This window comes from Mirounga angustirostris, unplaced genomic scaffold, assembly GCF_029215605.1.
Source record: "Mirounga angustirostris isolate CCGP_5_RB_7025 unplaced genomic scaffold, mMirAng1.0.hap1 SCAF_5, whole genome shotgun sequence".
Classification (NCBI taxonomy): domain Eukaryota; kingdom Metazoa; phylum Chordata; class Mammalia; order Carnivora; family Phocidae; genus Mirounga; species Mirounga angustirostris.
Window position 1 is genome coordinate 149,154,238 of NW_026991713.1, and position 22,629 is coordinate 149,176,866.

At 46.4% G+C, this 22,629-nt stretch overlaps 1 protein-coding gene across 2 annotated transcripts in view; it reads left to right on the forward strand.

The window, feature by feature from the left end:
- Window positions 1-22,629, forward strand: part of SNX29 (sorting nexin 29) — a 517,029-nt gene that overhangs the window by 11,552 nt on the left and 482,848 nt on the right. For both annotated transcript variants that reach the window (XM_045874993.3, XM_045874995.3), the window contains exons 2-3: window positions 6,314-6,378; window positions 8,637-8,689. In XM_045874993.3, the coding sequence (XP_045730949.2) occupies window positions 6,314-6,378; window positions 8,637-8,689 (118 nt within the window). The remainder of the gene's footprint in view (window positions 1-6,313; window positions 6,379-8,636; window positions 8,690-22,629) is intronic.

The window sequence follows — 22,629 nt, forward strand, 5'->3', positions numbered from 1 at the left end:
TTGAGTGTGCCTGTTGTTTCCTGTTAGTAGCCCCATGATCAGACCTCTTAGCATCCCACTCCCTCAGTGTAATCAGAAATATGGAGGAGGAGCCCCTGGGTGGCTCAGTTGGTTAAGCGACTGCCTTCGGCTCAGGTCATGATCCTGGAGTCTCTGGATCGAGTCCTGCATCCGGCTCCCTGCTCGGCAGGGAGTCTGCTTCTCCCTCTGACCCTCACCCCTCTCATGTGCTCTCTCTCTCTCATTCTCTCTGTCTCAGATAAATAAATAAAATCTTTAAAAAGAAAAAAAAAAAAAGAAATATGGAGGAGATGTGAGCATGGGGTCGGGGGGCTATCTGGAGTCCTTTTGTCCACCCCCCCAACCCCCCCAAGGGCGAATCCTACCGTACCTGTCCCTTTGGCTTGGAATGTGTTCTGGGCCATTATTTGCTTGTGGCAGCCCTTCCCATAAAAACATTTTTTTTATTGAAGTGAAATTAACATAACAAAACCATTTATGTTTTTAATGCTATTAAAACCATGAATAATTGCTCAATTTTAGAATTAACAATTAGTAAAACAACCATCTTAAAGTGAGCAATTCAGTGGCATTTAGTACATTCATAATGTGTGACCACTCTCTGTCTAGTTACAAAAGATTTTCATCCCCCCACAGGGAGAGTCTGTTCCCACTAAGAAGTTGTGTTGTATCTGCATGGATTTACCTATCCTGGTCCTTCCCATTTTTTAAAGCACAACTCAAGTCCCCCCTTTTCCAGTGAGCCTCCGTTGGCCCTAGCAGAAGGGCAGCATGGTTTGGTGGAGGGAGCACTGGCCTAAGGGTCAGGCAGACCAGGGTCTTAGCCTCTTGATGCACCACTTGTTTTGTTGCGTGACCTTGAGCAGAATTCCTTGCTTGCAATGGCACCCGAAGAACATTGCCCTTTATTTCCTTCCTTGAACCTTTGTAGTGAGTGCATTGCAAGGATTAGCCTTCAACCAGAGAAATACCTGGCATGACTTCACTTCTGCCACTGCATAGAGAGGTTGGGAAATGCCACTGTGTAAGTGCACATGTGGCCTTGATCAAGTGACCTAACGTCCTCTGTGGGTGGCAGCGGTATTTACCTTGACCTCTAGAGTTGTTGCAAGGATTAGAGAAGGAATATACATAGAGTTCCTGGTACATCTGGCTTGTTTTCCCCTCCCTCGATGCCCTGGACCCTTTTTCATTTATCTCACCCAGTGCAGTGAGCACAGAGACCTGGATTGAGTAGCTTCCTTGCGCTTTAGAGAGAAACCAGTTGAAGGCATGTCTTAGGGCCAGAGGTCTTACATCTCTGGGGTATAGGGTTGCCAACCACAATAAGAGTAATAATAGCTAACATGTAAAAAGTGCTTGGTCTAAGCTAGGCACTGTTCTAGGTGCACAATTAACACTCACTCACTTAATAATAGACCTAGAAGGTGCAGAGGGGGTCAGTAACCTGCCCATGGTCACATAGCTGGTGGTGAGGATTTGAATCTGGGCTATTCCATTCTTAACCCCTTCTCTGTCTCCCTAGGAGGTAACTGAGGGCTGGAGGTTTGTGGTAAAAAGTAATGTAGGATCCTAAGGATTCTAAACATTAAAGACAACAGGGGTGCACATGAGCCAGGTGATTGATTTTTCACATGCACCTGTGACTTCTGAGTTAGAGCTGCAGGGGATCACTGCATTTCTCTGAGGGCTTTGTGGCCCCCTGGGGATACTCCCTGGGGGCACCCTTACGTTTTCTATTCTAATTTTTGATGATGATCAACAAGAAATTCAAAAGAAGCCTGTTTTTTTGGCTCATCTGGTCAATAGTGTGGACTGAGGGCTGCCCTTGGAAAAGAAAGAGAGCAGGAAGGCTGGGGCTTCCTTCAAGAGAATCACTGAGAAATCATCTCTGAGCTGCAGTGGGGCTGACTGCAGGTTTGTTGCAAAAGCTTGAGAGCCAGCAAGATTTAGCAGACGGCCGAGCCTGGAGCTAGTGGACTTGAAACTGAATCCCTCCTTGGGTACTTCCCATGGGACTGCCCTTGGGTGCTCCACGCTGAGCCTCAGTGCTCTGGTGAATGGAGCCACATTTCCTATGTCAAAGATTAAATGTCAGTCGCTTAATGGCTTCACCACTGTTGAGGCTCAGTGGGTAGGCGTTGCCTCCCTGCTCCCCTCCAGTGGTTGCAGCGTTTGAGAGTGGGGGATTCTTCTTGGCCCTGGCAGGGGTGCTGTAGTCTCCTCTTGCTCACTGGAAGAAGACAGGAAAGACACTGGTAGCATAGATTGCCTGCCTGTCTGCACGGGGGCCCCATGTTCCAGACTGCGGAGCTAGGAGAGTATGATCTCATGCAGAAACCAGTGCCCGGGGGAGGGAAGTGACTGTCCCTGTCACATGGCCAACAAGTGGCTCTGCTGGGATGAGAGCTCATGATGCCTTGTGACTTCCCGCTGGTCCTCCTTCTGCTGCTCCTCGTGGCCATGGCCTCCCGGGCACCTCCTGCAGTGTGTACATGCTCCCAAAGCTGCATGTGCTCCCTCTACCCTCTGAGACTCCCTTCTCTGAATCCCCAGTTAGGGCCAGGATGGCCACGGGTGCCTCTGCTGAGGTCAGGACTGCCTCACTCGGGTGCACTTCTCACCTGCCGAGGGATTGCAGCCAGGGAGGGTGAGTGGAGGGCTGATCCTCTGTAGTGAACAGGCTTTTCTTCCCACCACAAAGAGAGGCTTTGCGGGGTAAGGCAGAGGAGGCTGCCGACATCTCATCTAGAAAGAGCAGTGGATCCAGATACTGTAAAAAAGAACCCGGATCATCATGCAAATCAGGAAGGGTAGGGTGCGAAATCCTTGCTGTGCTAGCGTGGGTCAGGAACCAGCAGCATCAGCAGCATCCGGGAACTTGCGAGAAACGCCAAATCCCAGGTCTCACCCAGACCTGCTGAATCAGAACCTGTCTTTAACAAGAGCCTGGGAGATTTCGTGTGAATACAAAAGCTTGAGAATCACTGCACTAAAAATGATCAGTCATGAGATGATGGAGATTTTTATTTTCTTTTTACCTGCTTTCCTGATTTATAATTATTTTTTTACATGAATTACTTTTTTTTATCGTGGTTCAATACACATAACAAAATTCACCATCTTAACCACTTCTGGCGGACAGTGCAGTGGTATTAAATACATTCACACTGTCGTGCAGCCGTCACCACCGCCCATCCCCTTGATTTTCCATCTTGTAAAACTGAAACTCAGTTCCCATTAACAATAACTCCCCATCCTCCCCTCTCCTCAGTCCCTGGAAACCATCATACTTTCTTCTCTGTGATTTTGACTACTTCTTATGATTAGAATTGTATTTATCTTTTTGGGGACTAGCTTATTTCACTCAGCCTAAAGTCCTCAAGGCTCATCCATGTAGCATAGTGCAGAATTTCCTCCTTTTTGAAGGCTAAATAATAGTGCATTGTGTAGATAGACCCCATTTTGCTTATCCGTCTATCTGTCGATCGACACTTGGTTGCTTTCTCGTCTCAGCTACCACCAAGGATGCTGCTATGAACATGGGTGTACAGTATCTCTTCGAGACCCTGCTTTCATTTCTTTTGGGTGTCTACCCAGATGTGGAATTGCTGGGTCATATGATGATTCTATCACATAAATTACTTCTTTGATTAAAAAAAAATAGCAAAGGCATTTCAGGGTGGAAAACCTTGTCAAGTTTCCAGCTGGTATTGCCCAAGGGCAGGTAGGGTTGTTGGATGAAGGAAGAAAGAAAGCCTCACTTGTCCATCCTGATGTTAGAGAGAGAAGAGCAGAAGCCAAACCTGCTAAACAAAAAAGTAGGATTTACTGATAGACATAGGTATCAAGGGAGGTGTTTGGGGACTTTCGGTAGGGGGGTGGTCTCCAGACATCCTGAATGACCCTTCAAACCCCCTTTCTCAAAGCCCCTCCAGAAAAGAATAACAATGACAATGTTCGGGAAGTCAGTTGCTATGACCGGGTGTCCGTGGCGTGTCTACTCCCTGGTTTCATCTGTGGGCCTGGAGTGAGGCAGGAGCCTTGTGTGGTGGTCCCGACACAGACTCTCGAGGGGCATGGTCTTGAGTAAGGATCGTAGTTCCACCAATTAGTATTCAAATTAGAACAAAACCTGTTATTTTAGTTCGCAAGGTCCTTTGTGACTAGCCCCGGCCTACCTGTCTGATCTTTCCTTCCTCATTTTTGCTTTTTGCTCAAGTCATGGCAGACTTCCTTCTGCTCCTGGAAGACCAGAAGCCTAGTTTCTTCCTGCCTCCAGGCATCCGCCCTGGCTATCTGCTCTGCCTGGAATGCTGGGCTCCCATGTCTTTCCAGGGTTGCTCCTTCTCTTTATAAAGGGCTCAGCTCACATGTCACCTGTGTGGGGAGGCCTTCCACCACTGCCCTGGTGAACGGGGCTGTCTTGCCTCCTCCCTGTCTCATCACCCCATTTGGTTTTTCTTCTTAATATGACTTCCTTACATCATCTCAGTTTAGGTTTCCTTAGGTGCGATTTTTGCTCCATGGGAGGCTGGATCTTCTGTACCATTTCACTCCCATATCCCCAGCACTCAGCACATTGCCTGGCACACAGTAGAAGTTAAATAAATACTGAGTGGGTCAGTGCACATGCTTGCTGTCATCTCTGGGCTTCAGTTTTCCCATCTGCAGCATGGGGATCCTAATACTTTTCTTGTACGGGGTGGGGGGGGGGAGGTGTAGAAATGACAGGATGTGATGCATGCAGAGTACTCAGTTTAGTGCCTGGCATGCAGGAAGTGCTCAACACATGGTCACAGTTGTTATCAACCCAGTGGCCCTGACATAACTCAGTTGAGTCACTGACCGTCTCTGCGAGGATGCCCTGCTGGGATTCCTTGGCGAAGCCCATGATAAATTGCCCAAGCAAGAAGCAGCTTGGTGGCACTTCAAGGCCAGTGGTGTGGGGCATCTGTTCTTGTACCTCTGAATTTGAGTCTCCTTTGAAATGACTGTGTTCTCTGTCCAGAGCATCACAGTACAGAGCTGTGTCCCTGTTGACTGGAGTCACTGGGCCTCCTGTGGGGCATCAGATGTAGCTCTATAGTGGTCTGCTTGGTGCTTTGAAGTGTCCCTGCCTCAGACCCTTTTAAATGGAAGTTTGGTGCATGCCACGTGTATCAGTTAGGAATGCTTTGGGCTGCAAGTAAACAGCCCAGCATCCAGTGGTTTGAACAAACGGGGTTGTTTGCTGTATGAGAGGCTGGAGATTTCTAGTATTGGTTCAGCAGTGAAATGGTGTGAGGGCTGGTGTCTCTGTGGTTCTCTTGGCCTTCCCTCTGGGCTCTTGCCTCATGGCCGTGGTGCCACTCTGCCCAGCATGGTTATGATGAAGGTGTGAAGGATGGAAGGAGGAGTGAAACCATTAACAACTGTTCCTTTATCAGGAAGGAATGGTTTTCCCCCATCCCTCCCTTCTGCTTACATCTTGTCAGCTAGAACTTCTTTATTTATTTATTTATTTGAGAGAGAGAATGAGAGGCAGAGAGCACGAGAGGGAAGAGGGTCAGAGGGAGAAGCAGACTCCCTGCCGAGCAGGGAGCCCGATGCGGGACTCGATCCCGGGACCCCAGGATCATGACCTGAGCCGAAGGCAGTCACTTAACCAACTGAGCCACCCAGGCGCCCGTCAGCTAGAACTTCTTAAGGTCAGCCTTCCAAAAGAGGCCGAGAAAAGGAGTAATTAGGCTTTTCAGCTTGTACCGTGGGAGGTGGCATGGGGAAAGGACGTCAGAGCCGATGGTGAGGTCAGCCAGTGGGCAGTGCCTGCCATACTAGGGAAACTGCATGGTAAATTAGACTGCTGGTTCTCAACTGGGGGCAGTTTTGTCCCCCAGAGGACATTTGGCAGTATCTGGAGACATTTTGCTACAACTGGGGTGTGTGTGTGTGTGTGTGTGTGTGTGTGTGTGTGTGCGCGCGCGCACGCTAATAGTGTCTGGTGGGTAGAGGCCAGGGATGCTGCTAGGCATCCTGCAGTTCACAGGGCAGCCCCCACCACAGAGAATGATCTGGCCCAAACGTCATTGGCGCCAAGGTTGAGAAACCCTGAGTTAGACCTTTCCGGACACGTTTTTCAAATGTGGGAGACATTCATTGAGCTGCTTTCCTGTGAGGTAGCAACAGGCAAATGGCCAAACCTCACTGTAATGAGATAGATTATTGGTGCCTTCACTCTAGAGGAGGCTGAAGCCCGTTGTGGCAGAAGGCTTATGTCAAACTGAACTAATGAAGCCTCGTTGCATTTTAGGATCACAGAACAATGACCTGAAAAGACAGTTTCTGCTGGAGCGTCTGCTGGATGCAGTGAAACAGGTAAGAGGAAAGCTCCCGTTTGACTCTCAGGTCAAGTAACAGTGTCAGGCAGTTCACGTCGAAGTCCCTTCTGCATGGACCTACCCCCACTTCCTGTCTGGGAGCAGTGAGGCTCGTAGTGCCCCCCAGGCCACGAGAGAGCAGGGAGGGCAGTCAGAAGTACTGACGGAGGAACGCCCCATGTCCTGACTCTTTAACGCCATGGGGGACCCCGTCCGTCATGATGTCCCTTTGAGAAGGGCTTTGGTGTCGATGTCAAAGTCTCACTTCCCCACAGTTGTGTTTCAGGGCAACTCTTCCGGGCGCTGAAGTGGTGGCTGGAGTTAGCGCTCCTTGGGCACAAGAACAGAGACACACAGGAGGAGCGAAACCATGCCCAGGGTCGCGTGGGTCCTCCAGGTGGGCTCTGCTCTGATGGCTTGATGCGATTTTTGATATCCGGCTTTTGGCTGGGTGTGGAAGCAAGCTTTGGCACGAGGCTGGCTTCAGAGTGCTTGCCTGTGTGTGCCAGACATGTATGGTTAACTGCACACACGTCAGTCCCGTGCCGGGCTCTCCGCTGAGCGCTTCCCCTCTCATCCTTCCATCCACCCTGTGAGGTGGTTCCTGCACTTGTTTCCAGTTTACGGACAAAGAAACGGAAGCTCAGAAAGATGCAATAATTCGCTTAAGGAGTTAGAGGTAATAAGTAGCAGAGCTAGGATCCAATGCTGGGAATTCTAGGTAGCTCACATTTCAGAAGGCGTCACTGACAATTCTGTGCATGCGGTCACCATATAGGGAGGTCAGTACTTTCATAGAGATGCGTGTCAGGTGTTGAAGTGAACCCAGAGAACTTGGCATCTCCCCAGCCTCCTGGCGCCCAGGTGTGGTGTGTGGTGGAAAGGACGCAGTTTCAGGTGAAGCTGGAGCCGAATGCCAGCTTCATCTCTTTAAGGCTGTGTGTGCTGGGGCAACTCATCTAGCCTCTCTGGGCATCCCTCTTCTCTGTCATCGAGTCACTGCTCTCCAGAGGGCTGACGAGGGGTTTGCATTTGTTGAAGTAGCTAAAGGGCCCAGTAGTAAATACGGAGTCCACATTATTTGTTTCTTTGTCCCAGAAGTGGGAAATACAATAAGAAAATGAAGAGGCAAGTGGGACCACTTTGAATGTAGCCATTAAACAGAAATAAATTGGAGCCTATGCCCAGAGCTGCTGTTACTATTGTTGTTGTTATGACTGGGGAGATGGAAGCATTGTACACAGACCTTTTAAAAGTCAATCTTACTGAGGTATAACTGAGGCATGCAATAAAACACACCGATTTAAAGTGTGCAGTTCCATGAGTTTTGACATATGTATCATTTAAAAGCATTCATTCATTCATTCATTCATTGATTCATTCATTTGGAGAATAAGTTCTGGAATCTTGCAAGCCTGCTACACACAGAGGAGATTCCACACCTTTAAAAGACAGTAGTGGCTACTGCTGATGGTGACAGTTTTGTGAATTGAATGGTATATAACTAAAAATGGTTAAAATGGTAGATTTCATGTTATCTATTTTTTACCACAATTAAAGAAGAAAGAATGGTTTTTTTTTTTTTTTTAATTTTACTTATTTATTTGACAGAGAGACACAGCGAGAGAGGGAACACAAGCAGGGGGAGTGGGAGAGGGAGAAGCAGGCTTCCCGCTGAGCAGGGAGCCCGATGTGGGGCTCGATCCCACGACCCTGGGATCGTGACCCGAGCCGAAGGCAGACACTTAACGACTGAGCCACCCAGATGCCCCGAATGGTTTGCTTTTATAAGTACCCGCCCTGGGTGAAATGTCATGCAGCACAACCGGATGGCATGATTGAAGCTTGAAGCATGCTGCCATAATTTTATAGGCAGTCATAACAACTTTGGGGCCCTTTCCAAAGGCACCCATCATCACAGATTTGTGTAAGTTTTAATTGTCCCATTGGGAGCTCTGTGCTCAGACAGCCAGCCTCTGACATACAGAAGAAGCTTCCTAGATGACCCGCACAAGGCTGTGTGCTTTTGTTTTCCTCTTGGTGTTGTTTTCCCACAAGGCTCCCCACTCCGTACAAGTGGCAGATAAGGCCTTCCTGTAAGCGGTGGCTGGAAGGCTGGGGTGTCCATCTCACATCTTGGCTTGACACCTAGCGCACCCTGTGTGTCCCAGGATCCCGAAAACCTGTGTGGACTGATTGTGATGTCTGAGTGTCCCATCCCAACTGCCGATCTCAGTGACTTCTCTTTCCCTGCAGTGCCAGATCCGCTTTGGAGGGAGAAAGGAGATTGCCTCGGATTCCGACAGCAGGTAAACATGTCGCTTCTAAAACCATTTACTGTCAAGACCAAAAGGGTGGCCAGATATGACTAGCTTCTGTATTCTGCCTCTGCAGCTGAGGGGTGTGGGGATTCAGTTTGGGTGATCTGTAGACCACCCATGCTGTGACTACTTGTCTAGGGTATTTGCAGCTTCCTGTGATGCTCCTTCCCTCTAGTAGTCCATTCCGAAGGAATTCCCTGAAATACCTTTTTTTTTTTTAAGATTTTATTTATTTATTTGACAGAGAGTGAGACCGCTAGAGAGGGAACACAAGCAGGAGGAGTGGGTGAGGGAGAAGCAGGCTCCCGCCGAGCAGGGTGCCTGATGTGGGGCTCTATCCCAGGACCCAGGGATCATGACGTGAGCCGAAGGCAGACGCTTAACGACTGAGCCACCCATGTGCCCCCTGAAATACCTTTCTACATAAAGTTATTTTCAGGGTAATTGATCATGATGGCAACTCAGAAATCTAAATGCTCAACAGGTGGGAAATGGTTAATAAAGTGCAGTGCATCAGGAGGACGGAATGTTATGTAGCCATTAAAATTGATGTCCATACAACATTTGTTTTAAGCAGAGAAATGCACGTGTAGTAATTTACAAATTATATATGTAGTTAACATAAAAAGAGTAAGATACAAAATTATATGGATGCAGAGTGATGCTAGCTATGTTAAACCACCACTCTGGTGAAAAACACATCAGAATGTGAACAGAGGTAATCTTGGGGTTGAGAATATTGGGAATCCTTACACTTTCTGACATTTTTCGTATTTTACACTGTGGTCATGTGTTTCCTTTATAATTAAAAAAAAAATTCTAAAAATTGCCATTGACCTTCATGACCCAGGAAGGGCTGATGTAATTGCATAAGCTTTTCACATTGACTGGGAGGAGACGGAAATGTTTTGGCAAAGGTAAGGGACACACAGGCTGTTGCTTTGTGAAATCATTCAGGGCTGATTCATGGTGGCAGGAGGAGCATTCCCACAAAGGAAGGGAAGAGAACTCATGCGCTCAGCATTCATCTCATCCTGGAGACTGGCCGCGGCCGCCACCCCGCCCAGCAGAGTCAGTCCCTGTCTGTCCTTTCAGACCCGTGTCTGCGCTACTTTACCAGCTGCGAGCAAAGCATGAAGTGCTACATTTTAATAGAGCTGCGGGGCCTATTTGAACGGGTGCAGATTTAAAACTGTACCCCTCCCTTATTCTCTTTTTTTTCTCTAGTTTTTCTTCTTGACACTTAACACCCACCAACAGACTGTACTTTAGGCTTTTTTATTTTGTTGATTTCTGTCTCTGTGTCCTAATGTCAGCTCTGTACGGGCAGGGATGTTTGCTGTCTTATTCGCTGATGTATCCCCGGTGCCTGGAAGCATGTGGAACGTGCTCAGGAAAGACTTGCTGTCCGGCTGAGCATGTGCATTGCGTTGTACCATAGTCAGGTGTTTAAATATCTGTGCCACGAGACTTGTGCACCCTGAGGGCAGAGGGGCGACTCCTCTAGTGTTTTGCATGGGCATTTCGTGCCTGTCACACATTAGCTTCTCAGCATATGCTTGTGGCATCAGATCATTAGACCAGTTTATTGCTTCAGTTTTTCATGAGGCTCTACTATGGGGCCTGGCCCCGGTCAGCACAGGGGTCCTGATTTGGGGATGCAAGGTCAACTTGCATCAGAATCATCCAGGAGGCTTACTAATCAATAAGGCAACTCTCCATCCCATCCTAGACTGCCTGTGTATATGCACACAAGCGTGTGCATTCATGTGGATGTGTATGGGTATGTGGACTCAGGACTTCTTCCTCACTTTTTTTTTCCCCCTCATGATTGTCCAGTTTTTTTCCTGAGAGAATCCATCTCTAAATGTTAATGTGTTCTTTTTTTTTTTTTTTAAGATTTTATTTATTTGACAGAGAGAGACACAGCGAGAGAGGGAACACAAGCAGGGGGAGTGGGAGAGGGAGAAGCAGGCTTCCCGTGGAGCAGGGAGCCCGATGGGGGGCTCGATCCCAGGACCCTGGGACCATGACCTGAGCCGAAGGCAGACGCTTAACGACTGAGCCACCCAGGCGCCCGGCATTATTAATTCTTTAGTGGTGGGAGCACACGGATGGCAGGGCATGGGGCAGCCTGGAGCCTGCTCAGTTGGCCCTACATGGACCAGGCTTGCCTGACAGCTGGGCTAATGCAGCTTAATGTATAGCGACTGGTTTTATTATCCCAAAGTGGGAAAACAGAGTCTGAGAGATTGATGTGGGATTTTTTTTTTTTTAAAGATTTTATTTATTTGACAGAGAGATAGAGAACAAGTAGGCAGAGAGGCAGGCGGAGGGAGAGGGAGAAGCAGGCTCCCCGCCAAGCAGGGAGCCCGATGCGGGGCTCGATCCCAGGGCCCTGGGACCATGACCTGAGTCGAAGGCAGATGCTTAACGACTGAGCCACCGAGGCAGCCCTTAGTGTGTTCTTATATAACAGAATTTACAACTAAGATTTTTATTGGGTACAATATTATGTTTTATAGTAGAAGTTAAACGGTTCATTCCTTCAATGAGAGCTGTAGTTTATGGCTAAAAGGAGTATGCTGCTTTATATTAATAATAGTGACTGCTTCTGGCTCCTGCCATTCATGATTCATGTTGATGCTTCGTCTTCGGGACAACCCCGGGAGGAGTGATGGTGTTACCCCTTCTTTACAAATAAGAAAACAGACTCAGAGGTAGGATAATGCAGCCTCGGTTAGACATCTGAGAAAGTTAGACTTGCAAGTGGGACCCTAGTTTCTAGGGCTTCAAAGTTTGTTCTTCCTGTGTTATATAGCGCATTGAGTGATGTTGTTAGTTTTGAAGCTGGTTTAAAAAAAAAAAGTTTTTCCCTCACCTTGAGGGCTCCTTCTCGATAACAGTCTTGGTCTTATCTTTGAAATATGTTTGCGTAAAGTGGTACCACTTTCATAAAGGAAAGGCCACGTCATTGTCCTTATTCTGTGAGAAAGCTTAAGCTCAGGAGGGAAAGTCTGTGAACATTTTGTTGTGGGATCTGAAAAGATAGGTGAGTCTCCTTTCTCCTCCACCCCTGACAAATGGCCCAGCACCAGAAGCGATGTCAGATGTCTTTTCTTCTCTTCAAGCTCCCCTGCTGTCACCTGTCCCAGTCACCACATCTCCTACAGGATAGCTGCCATAGGCTGACTCCCTGTCTTCTTTCTTGTCCTGCTTCATCTGCACAGAGAGACTTCTGCAGAATTCAGATGCCTTCCTGTCACCCCCCACCCCCACCCCCCGGGGGAGGGCCTTCCCCTGGCTTCTCTTTGCTCTGTGGAAAAAGACTCAGATCCCTAACAGTCTCGCTCTTTGCTCTAGCTACCCTGGCCTGGCCTTTTCTGTTTTTGTTTTGTTTTGTTTGTTTTTAAAGCCTTTTAATAATCTTCAGATCCCTGACACCAATTTTACCCCCCCCAGCACGCCCCACCTCCCCCCGCCAAGTCCTGGTCATCTGGATCTTTTTTCCTTGCTCTATACCATTGATTGGGAAATACTTATATTTGTTCTTGGTCATGCTTGGCACTGAGCTCTAAAACCCCTGGAATTCCCACAGTGATAAGAGCCATAAAGGTGTCTTCTGTTATGTTAATGCAGTGGCTTTTAGAAAGTCCCAAAGGTTGGGGGCCAGTTGCCAAGAGAACCAATCCTCTGATTAGAGGGTTGGACCTTTCTTTCCCAGCCCCCCAAAACTGGGGAGAGGAGAGGGGTTGGAGATGGAGTTCAATTGCCAAAGGCCAATGATTTAATCAATCCTGCTTATGTGATGAAGCCTCCATAAAACGCCAAAAGGATGGGGCTCAGAGAGCTTCCAGGTTGGTGAACATGTGGAGGCACAGGGAGAGAGGTGTGCCTGGGGAGGGCATGGAGGCTCCGTGTTCTTTTCCCTTACATGGCCCTACGCATCTCTTCCACCTGGCTGTTCCTGAGTTACATCCTTTTATAATAAACCGGTAATCTAGTAAGTAAAATGCTTCTTTGAGTTCTGTGAGCCACTCTGGCAAATTAACCCACAGAGGAGGTCGTGGGAATCTTCGAGATACATAGCCAGTCAGTCAGAAGTACAGGTGATAACTTGGGCTTGCAACCAACATCTGAAGTGGGGGGGGGATGTGTGCAGTTTTGTAGAACTGAGATCTTCACCTGTGGGATCTAACGCTGTCTCTGGGTAGATGGTGTCAGAATCGAGTGGAGTTGTAGGACACTCAGCTGGTGTCAGAGAACTGCTTGGTTGTGTGGGAAAAACCCACATGTCCAAAAAGGTGATCAGCATCACATCTACCTTGCCACTTGTGAGGATTAAGTCAGATACTGTGTGTAGAAGTGCAAGCCAGGTAGGTGTTAATTTCACGCCCCAGGGAATGAAGTCGGGGGGTGGGGTGGGGGGGACAGTCATCACTCAGCTTTGCCTCCTGCCCATGCTGCCTCCTGATGGAGATAGTAGTCTGCAAACAGAAGGGAAGGGCAAATGTGAATCAGTGAGCCTTATCGACGTTCTCTTTCGCTCTTAGAGGAACAATCGAAGATGGAAGGTTTCTTTCTGTGTAACTCTGGGTATAGTTCTCAGCCCCATTTGGAAGGTGGAGCTCTTTAGGGGCACCTGGGAGGCTCAGTTGGTTAAGTGGGTGCCTTCAGCTCAAGTCATGATCCCAGGGTCCTGGGATCGAGTCCCCCATTGGGCTCCTTCCTCGGGAGTCTGCTTCTCCCTCTGATCTTCCCCCCACTCTTGTGCTCTCTCTCTCTCACAAATAAATAAATAAAATCTTTTAAAAAAGTAAATAAAATGGCATTCAAAGATAACACTTGGCCTTTTAAGGAAACATCCCTTCCAATTATCCATTATGTCTTAGCAGACACTGGTTCTTAGCATCCTGCAGAAGAATGATGTGGGAAGAGACACATCTAAAGAGCTCCATTTTCTCTTCTTTTTTTTAAGATTTTATTTATTTATTTGACACAGAGAGAGAGAGAGGGAGAGAACAAGCACAAGCAGCGGGGAGCAGCAGGCAGTAAATTTAAAATTTACTAAGGCAAAGTTCTAGGCATGACTGGGATTGTTGGCCTATGGTCACAGCTAGATTCCAGCTGGTTGGATGAACATCAGTGGGAACCTTTGAAAGGATGGTACACAGCTGGTTTCTGCCAAGGCTCTTTGGTAACAAGCAACAGAAATCTACTCCAGTTAAGGAAGTTGTGGACTTATAGAGTTGAGGGCAGGCCAGGTTTGGAAACAGGAAGGAGTCAAGACAACTTCGGAAGGAAGCCTCCTAAGCTGGAAACGGGCCCAGAAATGGTCTTCTAGCAGGAATGGCAGTCTAGTTAAGGTTCCACTGCTGAAGTGACTCTCATTCTGCTCAAGATTGACATTCCAGGGAGGAAGCACCTGATTGGCCAGTCCTGGCTGCCAGTAGAAGGATTTGGCTAAAGGAGCCTCCTGGGACTCCGCTGGCTTGCTCAGTGCAAGACGTCTATTTGGGTTCACCATCCCAAGACAGGATCCAGTGAGGAAGAAATAAACCTTCAAATGAAATCTGGGTACTGTGTTGAAGGTGACTGTTACGAACACGGGTTGCCCGCAGTGCCCAACAGCTGTCCCCTCTTGCTACTGTATTGTAGTGACAGTCTTTCTTGTGACAGTAGTCTGTGGTTTAAAAATGCTCATGTCTCAGGACACCTGGGTGGCTCAGTTGGCTAAGCGTCTGCCTTCGGCTCAGGTCATGATCCCAGGGTCCTGGGATCGAGTCCCACATTGGGCTTTCTGCTCTGCTGGGAGCCTGCCTCTCCCTCTGCCTCTGTCTCTCATGAATAAATAAATAAAATCTTTAAAAAAATAAAAATGTTCATGTCTCCATCATCAGTCTCATATGATCCTTGCAATGACCCTGAGGTATAGACAAGCAGGAGGGGGGATGATTTCCCTACTTTTACGAGTGTGGAAACTTGGCGGCTGGTCATTTATGCAGCATTAACTTAGTATCTGGTACACATTGGTGCTGGGGGCACAGACTTTGGTTGGGTGGGTCACATGGTTTGTGGGTAGTGGAGCAGGACTGGAGACAGACTTCGTATTCCTGCTGTGGTCCTCACTCTCTGGCACTACACCTCCTCCTGTTTTTCTAACACAGTTTCCCTAGACGAGAGATTTGTCTCACTGCAAGTGCTTAACGTCATTTCAATTGTTAAATGTCATGGCATTAGATTCCTTTCAGTTGCCTAGTGGCTCAGTGATTCGCCTTTTCTTTTTAAGTTTCAATGATATTGGTGGTGAGACTTGGTTTGGTATTAATGTTAGGTTGAATTAAATGAAATTGCTAATATTTGATCCTTTTGACCTACAAAAACAACAATATCCTCCATTTCAGAGTAGTATGTCTCCAGCAGCCCCCTTCTCTTTAAACAGAGGCTTCAGGCTCAGTCTTCCCCTGGCTGAGTGGCAGAGACAGAATTTAATACTTTGATTGCATTTACATTTACTCTGTAGGGCCCATGATGCTGGCTTTCCATTTGCAATAGCGATAGTTTTCCCTTTTAAAACAGGCTTCTTTATGTGGAAAATATGAATCAGACTCGGACAAGTAAAAAACAGTACCTGCCGTCAGATGTAACAGAAGTTGCCCAGCTGTTTGTGAACGACTGAAGTCTGGGCAGGAGCCCTGGCGAGTCTGAAGCTGTGTATGGCATTTGGTTCTCCATGATAAACAGTACTTTTGGGCTAACACCAGATGCAAAGCCTGAGGGTGTGGGAGGGAGATTTGTTTGATCTTCTGAGATTACAGGGCAAGATGCACCAGTCCTCGTGTCAAGTGTCAAACACCATTTAAATGAAGGGAAATTAGAGGCAGGGCCTGTTTCATCAGCTTCTGTCCTTAGAAACCTCCCCAGGAGGAAGTGGGGGCAGTCACTGGGCCCCGAAATGCGTGCGTTTCTCCTTACCCCTCTCTCGGAGTTGTTGTCTTGCTCTGTGTTCCCCTAAGAGCAAAGATCCATTCTTGTGCTTCATTAAAATTATTGCACGGACTGTCAGTCACGCTGGTTGATGGCGAGGCTGTATTATTTTGAATAATTTACCTTCTAGAAATAGTGGCCGAAGAACTCAGCAGGCACTGGAGGTTACCTCCGGGGCTAGATACGTTATTGTTCCACAGAAGCATCTTCTTCCCGTGTGGAATTACCGAGCACAATCTGGAAGTTTCTCCTTGGAATTGTCAACAGTAGCCCCAGCTGCGGGGTGGCAGAAGGCACGTGGGATTTGGGGCTCAGAGTTTGAATCTTGGTGCTGCCAGTCCCGAGTCATGTTGGTCTGTGGGCAAGTTTTGACTTTCTTGTGCCCTGATGTCCTCATCTGTAAATGGATACAGCTGCCATAATATTGACTTGGTAGAGTTGTGAGTGATTTTATGTGGAGCCTTTGGAACAGTGCCTGGTGGCTAATAAGTTTCCAGAAATTGTTAGCTATTGTTATTTTCACTGTAATTTTATGTAAAATGCCTTGACACTTGGTGACTGTTCTCTGCACACTCGGTGTCTTTGCCATTACGGGGAGGCAGTGAGTCGGCTTTGGGCATTTGTCTCAGAACATTCAGGAATTGTACATTTTTGTGACCCTTTTGGTGACTATGTCAGAAGAAGTCAGGAGCATTTCCCCTCCTTTCAAAGCTTGCCAAGGAAGAGTGATTGGTTTTGGTGGTTTTTCTTTACTTTACCTGTGAGGAATTAGAAACATTTCTGAACTTTTCAGGAAGCTACAAAACAAAACCAGCTGCCCTTTGCTGTTCCCTAATGTTATTCTTCACGTAGTTGAAAATGCTCATATGTATTCCCCTGAACACTTATGAGACCAAATGGCCTTTCCGAGCATTCCTTTTCCTCTTTTAAATGTCTCTGGATGTTCATCATGTGATTTTCGTCTTCAGTTTCTCACAGGTTTCTTACCAACCTACTAGTTTGAGGTGTTGACTGGATATTCTAATTCTTCTCATCCTGCAGACAATCTGGGGGTTCATTAATTGGATTATCTCTCCTCCCTATCCTGAGCACTTCATTTCCACCTTGAGGATCTGTAGTAGATAGTTCCACATTGTATATTCTTTTTTTTTTACTGTATCGATCAAATAAATTGATTTCTTTTTGGAAAAAGATTATTTTTAGCTACTGGGGAGCCCTAGGGCATTTAGCAAATCTGAGCACATTTCCATGTCTGATTTTTAGTATTTATATTATTTATATTGATAGCTATAGAAAATAGTGCTTGGCCCACGGAAACAATATGTAAGCACCATCATCGCTATCATCCTCATCATCCCTGTCTTGATGGTGGAGAGAGACCCTGAGCATGAAGTATGAGCTTTGGTATCAGATGCCCACCCCAGCCACAAATTACCAATTACCAGCTGTGTAATTTGGGATTTACTTAGCTTCTCTAGGCCACTGTCATATCATTTGGAAAGTCAGATGGTGATCACAGCCCCCACTTCCTTAGATGTAACAATGTCTGCTTGGCACAGCCGGTAGGAACTTACTAAAACTCAATACGTTTTCTTCCTGACTAGACATACCAGTGTTTTGGCTAATTTGAAAACTAAAGGCTACACTCATTGTTCATTAATTCCTCCATCCAACAGATATCTATTTGTAGATCACTACGTTGGCACTGGGGATATAAACTGGACAAGTTGGTTGCTGTCCTCAGGGAACTCAAAATTGAGTCCAGGAGATGGGCGGGTAAATTGTGGACAGTCATGGTGGCCTGTAGTAATAATTACATAGTCCAGACGTGAGAGGTGAGTGCGGGGTCTTTAGTGGTCGAATGAGTAGGACGGCAATTCAGGCAGCAGGAGTAGCCATTGGGACAGTGTAGGGTGGTGTGAGAACATGGTGGGATGGTCTTGAAAGACAGGAGGTTCCTCTCTTACTGTCATGGGAAAGTGTTTGAACTTTATCCACTAAGGTTTCTATCCTTCCCTTCCCTTTCCTTCCTTCTTTCCTTCCTTCCTTCCTTAAGATTTTATTTATTTGAGAGAGAGAAAAAGAGAGATGAGTGTGAGAGCATGAGCAGGGGGAGGGGCAGAGGGAGAAGCAGACTCCCTGCTGAGTAGGGAGCCCGACTCGACCTGGGGGCTCGATTTGGGGGCTTGATCCCAGGACCCTGGGGTCATGACTTGAGCCAAAGGCAGATGCTTAACCAACTGAGCCACCCAGGCGCCCCATAGGATATCATTTCTTTTTTAAAATTTTTTATTAACATATAATGTATTATTTGTTTCAGGGGTACAGGTCTGTGATTCATCAGTCTTAAACAATTCACAGCGTTCACCATAGCACATACCCTCCCCAGTGTCCATTACCCAGCCACCCCATCCCTCCCACCCCCCTCCACTCCAGCAACCCTCAGTTTGTTTCCTGAGATTAAGAGTCTCTTATTGGGGCACCTGGGTGGCTTAGTTGTTAAGTGTCTGCCTTTGGCTTAGGTCGTGATCCCAGGGTCCTGGGATCGAGTCCCACATCTGGCTCCCTGCTCAGCGGCGGGCCTGCTTCTCCCATTCCCACACCCCTGCTTGTGTTCCTTCTCTTGCTTTCTCTCTCTCTGTCAAATAAATAAATAAAATCTTAAAAAAAAAAAGTCTCTTATGGTTTGTCTCCCTCTCTGGTTTTGTCTTGTTTCATTTTTCCCTCCCTTCCCCTATGATCCTCTGTCTTGTTTCTCAAATTCCTCATATCAGTGAGATCATATGATAATTGTCTTTCTCTGATTGACTTATTTCGCTCAGCATAATACCTTCTAGTTCCATCCATGTCATTGCAAATGGCAAGATTTCGTGTTCTTTCTTTTTTTCTTTTTTCTTTTTTAAGATTTTATTTATTTATTTTAGAGATAGAGCACAAGAGGGGGGAGCGGGAGAGGGAGAAGCAGACTCCCTGCTGAGCAGGGAGCCCGACGCGGGACTCGATCCCGGGACTCCAGGATCATGACCTGAGCCGAAGGCAGTCGCCCAAACAACTGAGCCACCCAGGCGCCCCATGTGTTCTTTCTTTTTGATGGCTGCATAATATTCCATTTTATATATATATATCACATCTTTATCCATTCATCTGTTGATGGACATCTTGGCTCTTTCCAATGTTAGGCTATTGTGGACATTGCTGCTATAAACATTGGGGTGCATGTGCCCCTTTGGATCACTACATTTGTATATTTGGGGTAAATACAGTGTATCATTTCTTAAACTATGGCTATTTGTGTTCCATTTTCACAGTTTTTGCCATTTATGTATGCCATCTGAGCCAGATATTGACTTGCAGTGGGATGTGAAGGCCCTGTCTACTCTGGTCTTGTCATAAGTAATACCATCAGTGAAATAAAAGACTGATGGCTGATTATTTTCTTCCTTGACGCATTGAAATGATTAACATAAAAATGTTCATCTCTGTTCCTCCTAAATTTGTGTCATGTCCCATGTGTGCCATGGCAAAGTATAGTATGAGTGGGGGAAAACAAAGAAAGACAACAACATAGAGTTGCATTTCTGGAAGAGGTGCAGAGCAGGGGGGCTGGGTGGGGTGAGATGGGGTCTGGGGAGCAGTGAGGGGTGGCTCTGTGCACTGGGCAGGAGGGCTGAGCGGAGGTGGTTGGGAGGAGAGACGGAAGGATTGAGAAGCCTGATGACAGCCTTGATAAGCCGGAGGGGCTGACGGGACACGGACAGTGAGACATGGAGGATGAGACATCAGTTCTCTGGCTCTAAGGTGTGGCCAGAAATCAGAGCAATTGTGTGTTGTTTTAAATTTTGTTTTGTTTGTTTTAAAGCAAGCTTTGGTGTGGAATTTTCTTTCTCCCAGGCTATGGGCTCCGACCAAGCTTGGAGAGCCTGTGGGCCACTGGCTTAGTGTCACTTCTGTGTTTCTCGTTTCCCATTTACTCACTCCTTCTGCATCTAGGGACTTGTGTTTTCTCCGTTCTCTTTTTCCCATTTGATGGAACCAGCTCCTTCAGCTGATTCCTTCCTGGCTGCCAGCTCCTGGTCCTGATTCTGAAGCTCCTCGTCTGCCAAGAGAGTCCCAGGCTGTGTTTGCGTCTAGACGAAGAGCTGTAGGTCTGGCTGCCCCAGAGAAGACAGTCACTATGCTGATATTAGTAACTTTTGCAAATGGTCAGAAATTGTGATTCAACTCATTGAAGAATTGGTTATTTTTTTCATTCTGGCTCCTCTGGTAGAACATTTATTTGATTTCTTTTTACATGCCTGTCTGCCACCCTCAAACCTTCACACTTACAGTAACTACTGCCTGTGAGTTTTCACTGCTCCCAGGCTTGAATTCTTTCTGATTCTTTGTCAACCTTTTTTGGGGCCTCTTTTTTCTCTATTTTATCTTCTTCCTCCCTCCCTCTGAGTACCTTATGTTCATGACCAAAAATTATTTGTTCTGTGGTTTTCTTCATGTTCATATAATTTTTACAAGTAACACACACGTGTGTACACACACACACAGATTTAATTGCCATTGTTTTATAAAAATTGAATGATATATAATGTTCTGTATCTGTGTTTTCTCTCTTGGCACTATTCCTGTCAAAACCTTTCCAAGTTAAGGTTCCAGTAATTGTTGTAATTATTTTTACTTTTATAAATCTGATAATTGTTTTTAAGAGGTTGCATTATATCTCATGATGCATATGTGCAAATAGCTGCCCACGAGGTAATAGCGACTTCGTGTCCAGCGTTCACTACTGTGGATGATGAAACAACGGACACCCTTGAGCATCTTTACTTAAATACTGAGGATTTTATTTCCTTGGCATAGATTTCTAGGAGTTGGGTTGCTGGGTCAACGAGAATATGTGTTTTTATTTTATTTAATTAATTGACTTATTTTTTTTTAAAGTAGGCTCCATGTCTCGTGTGGAGCCCAACGCAGGGCTGAACTCACAATCCTGAGATCAAGACATGAGCTGAGATCAAGAGTTGGACATTTAACTGACTGAGCCACCCAAGTGCCCCTATATGTGTTTAGTTTTTATATTTTATTTGTCTTAAAAGATTTTATTTATTTGAGAGAGAGAGACAGAGAAGCAGAGCATGAGCGGAGGGAGAGATGGAGGGAGAGGGAGAGGGAAAGCAGACTCCCCGCTGAGTGCCCAGCCCTATTCGGGGCTCTGTCCCAGGACCCTGAGATCATGACCTGAGCGGAAGTCAGATGCTTAATCAACTGAGCCACTCAGGTGCCCCAATATGTGTTTAATTTTAATAATTATTGTGATCAGGTATCTTTCTAAAAATTTCTACTGGCAGTGCATGAGACCACCCTTCTCTTTCCTATTGTTTTGAAGTTTTGTAGGTCTGATGGGTGAAAGGTGGTGGCTCAGGGCGCCTGCGTGGCTGTCGGTTAAGCATTTGACTCTTGGTTTCGGCTCAGGTCGTGATCTCAAGAGTTGTGAGATTAAGCCCTGGGTCAGGCTCTGCACTCAGTGCAAAGTCAGCTTGAGGTTCTTTCTCTCCCTATCCCCCTGCCCCAACCTCCCCCTGCCCTTACACACACTCTCTCTCTCAAATAAATAAATCTTAAAAAAAAAAAAGGTGGTGGCTCACAGTCGCTTTAATTTGCATTTCTTTGATTGCTAGTGAATTTCAGTATCTTTTTTTTTTTTTTTCCTTAAATATGTTTTGGCTATTTGACTTTACTGTTTTGTGTAAAGCTCCTTCATAGTATACATTTTCTTACCGGATTATTTGTCTCCTTGTCAGTTTGTGAGAGCTCTTTATATATTATTATAATTAATTAATCTTTCATCTGTTTTCTCTTTGCAAATATTTTTTCATATCTGTCCATTATCTTTGGAAGCACAGATAACAGTATCTATTATACTACCACATTTAAAATTTTTTACATGATTAAATGTCTTTTTATGGATCCATATGCCTACCTACCAGTTTCTAGGTTTTCATTGTTTTTGTTTTTTTTAAAATATTTTATTTATTCATTTGACAGCACAAGTAGGGGGAGCGGCAGAGGGAGAGGGAGAAACAGTTTCCTGGCTGAGCAGGGAGCCGGATGTGGGGCCTGATCCCAGGACCGCAGGATCATGACCTGAGCTGAAGGCAGACACTTAACTGACTGAGCTGCCCAGGCGCCCCCCATAGGTTTTCAGTGTTTTAAAAAGATCTTCCGAATGTTAGATTGTGCATGCAGTGTTTTTTAAATTTTTTTGTAAGATTTTTATTGTTTACAGTTAAGCCTTTAATCCACCTAGAATTTATTTTTGTATGGCCTATGGGATAAAACTAAAGCCAATTTTAGTTTCTTCTAGATGGTTGCCATCTTTCTCACAGATCTTTTTGGTCCTTTATCTCTGGGCTGCAGTTTACTTTAATTCCATTTACTTAGCACAGAGAGAGCATGCTCTGGGCCATGGCACGTGGCACTAATTGAGAGCACCAGGCTGGCTTGATTCTCAGGTCCTGGGACCCCTGGCACAGCAATGGGTGGGGGGAGGGCCCTTGCATGCTGGTGCTGTCACACTGGGATGTGGGGCCTCAGCCCTCATGATCCTTGCTCTAGATGAATTTGCATGAATTTTCAGGGATGCTTAAGTCTACTCAAATGATGTAGAAAGTGCAAATGATTGAGGGGACATAATCATTGGAACCCACTCCTCTTTCTCCTACTCCCTCACAAATGGGAACTATACCATTTATATTACTCTATAACTTGCCTTTTTTTAAATATATATATATAGAGAGAGCATGTGAGTTGGGGGAGGGTGTGGGGAGGGGCCGAAGGAAAGGGAGAGAGAGAGAGAATCTTAAGCTGGCTCCACGCCCAGCACAGAGCCTGACATAGGGCTTCATCTCAAGGCCCTGAGATCATGACCTGAGCCGAAATCAGGAGTT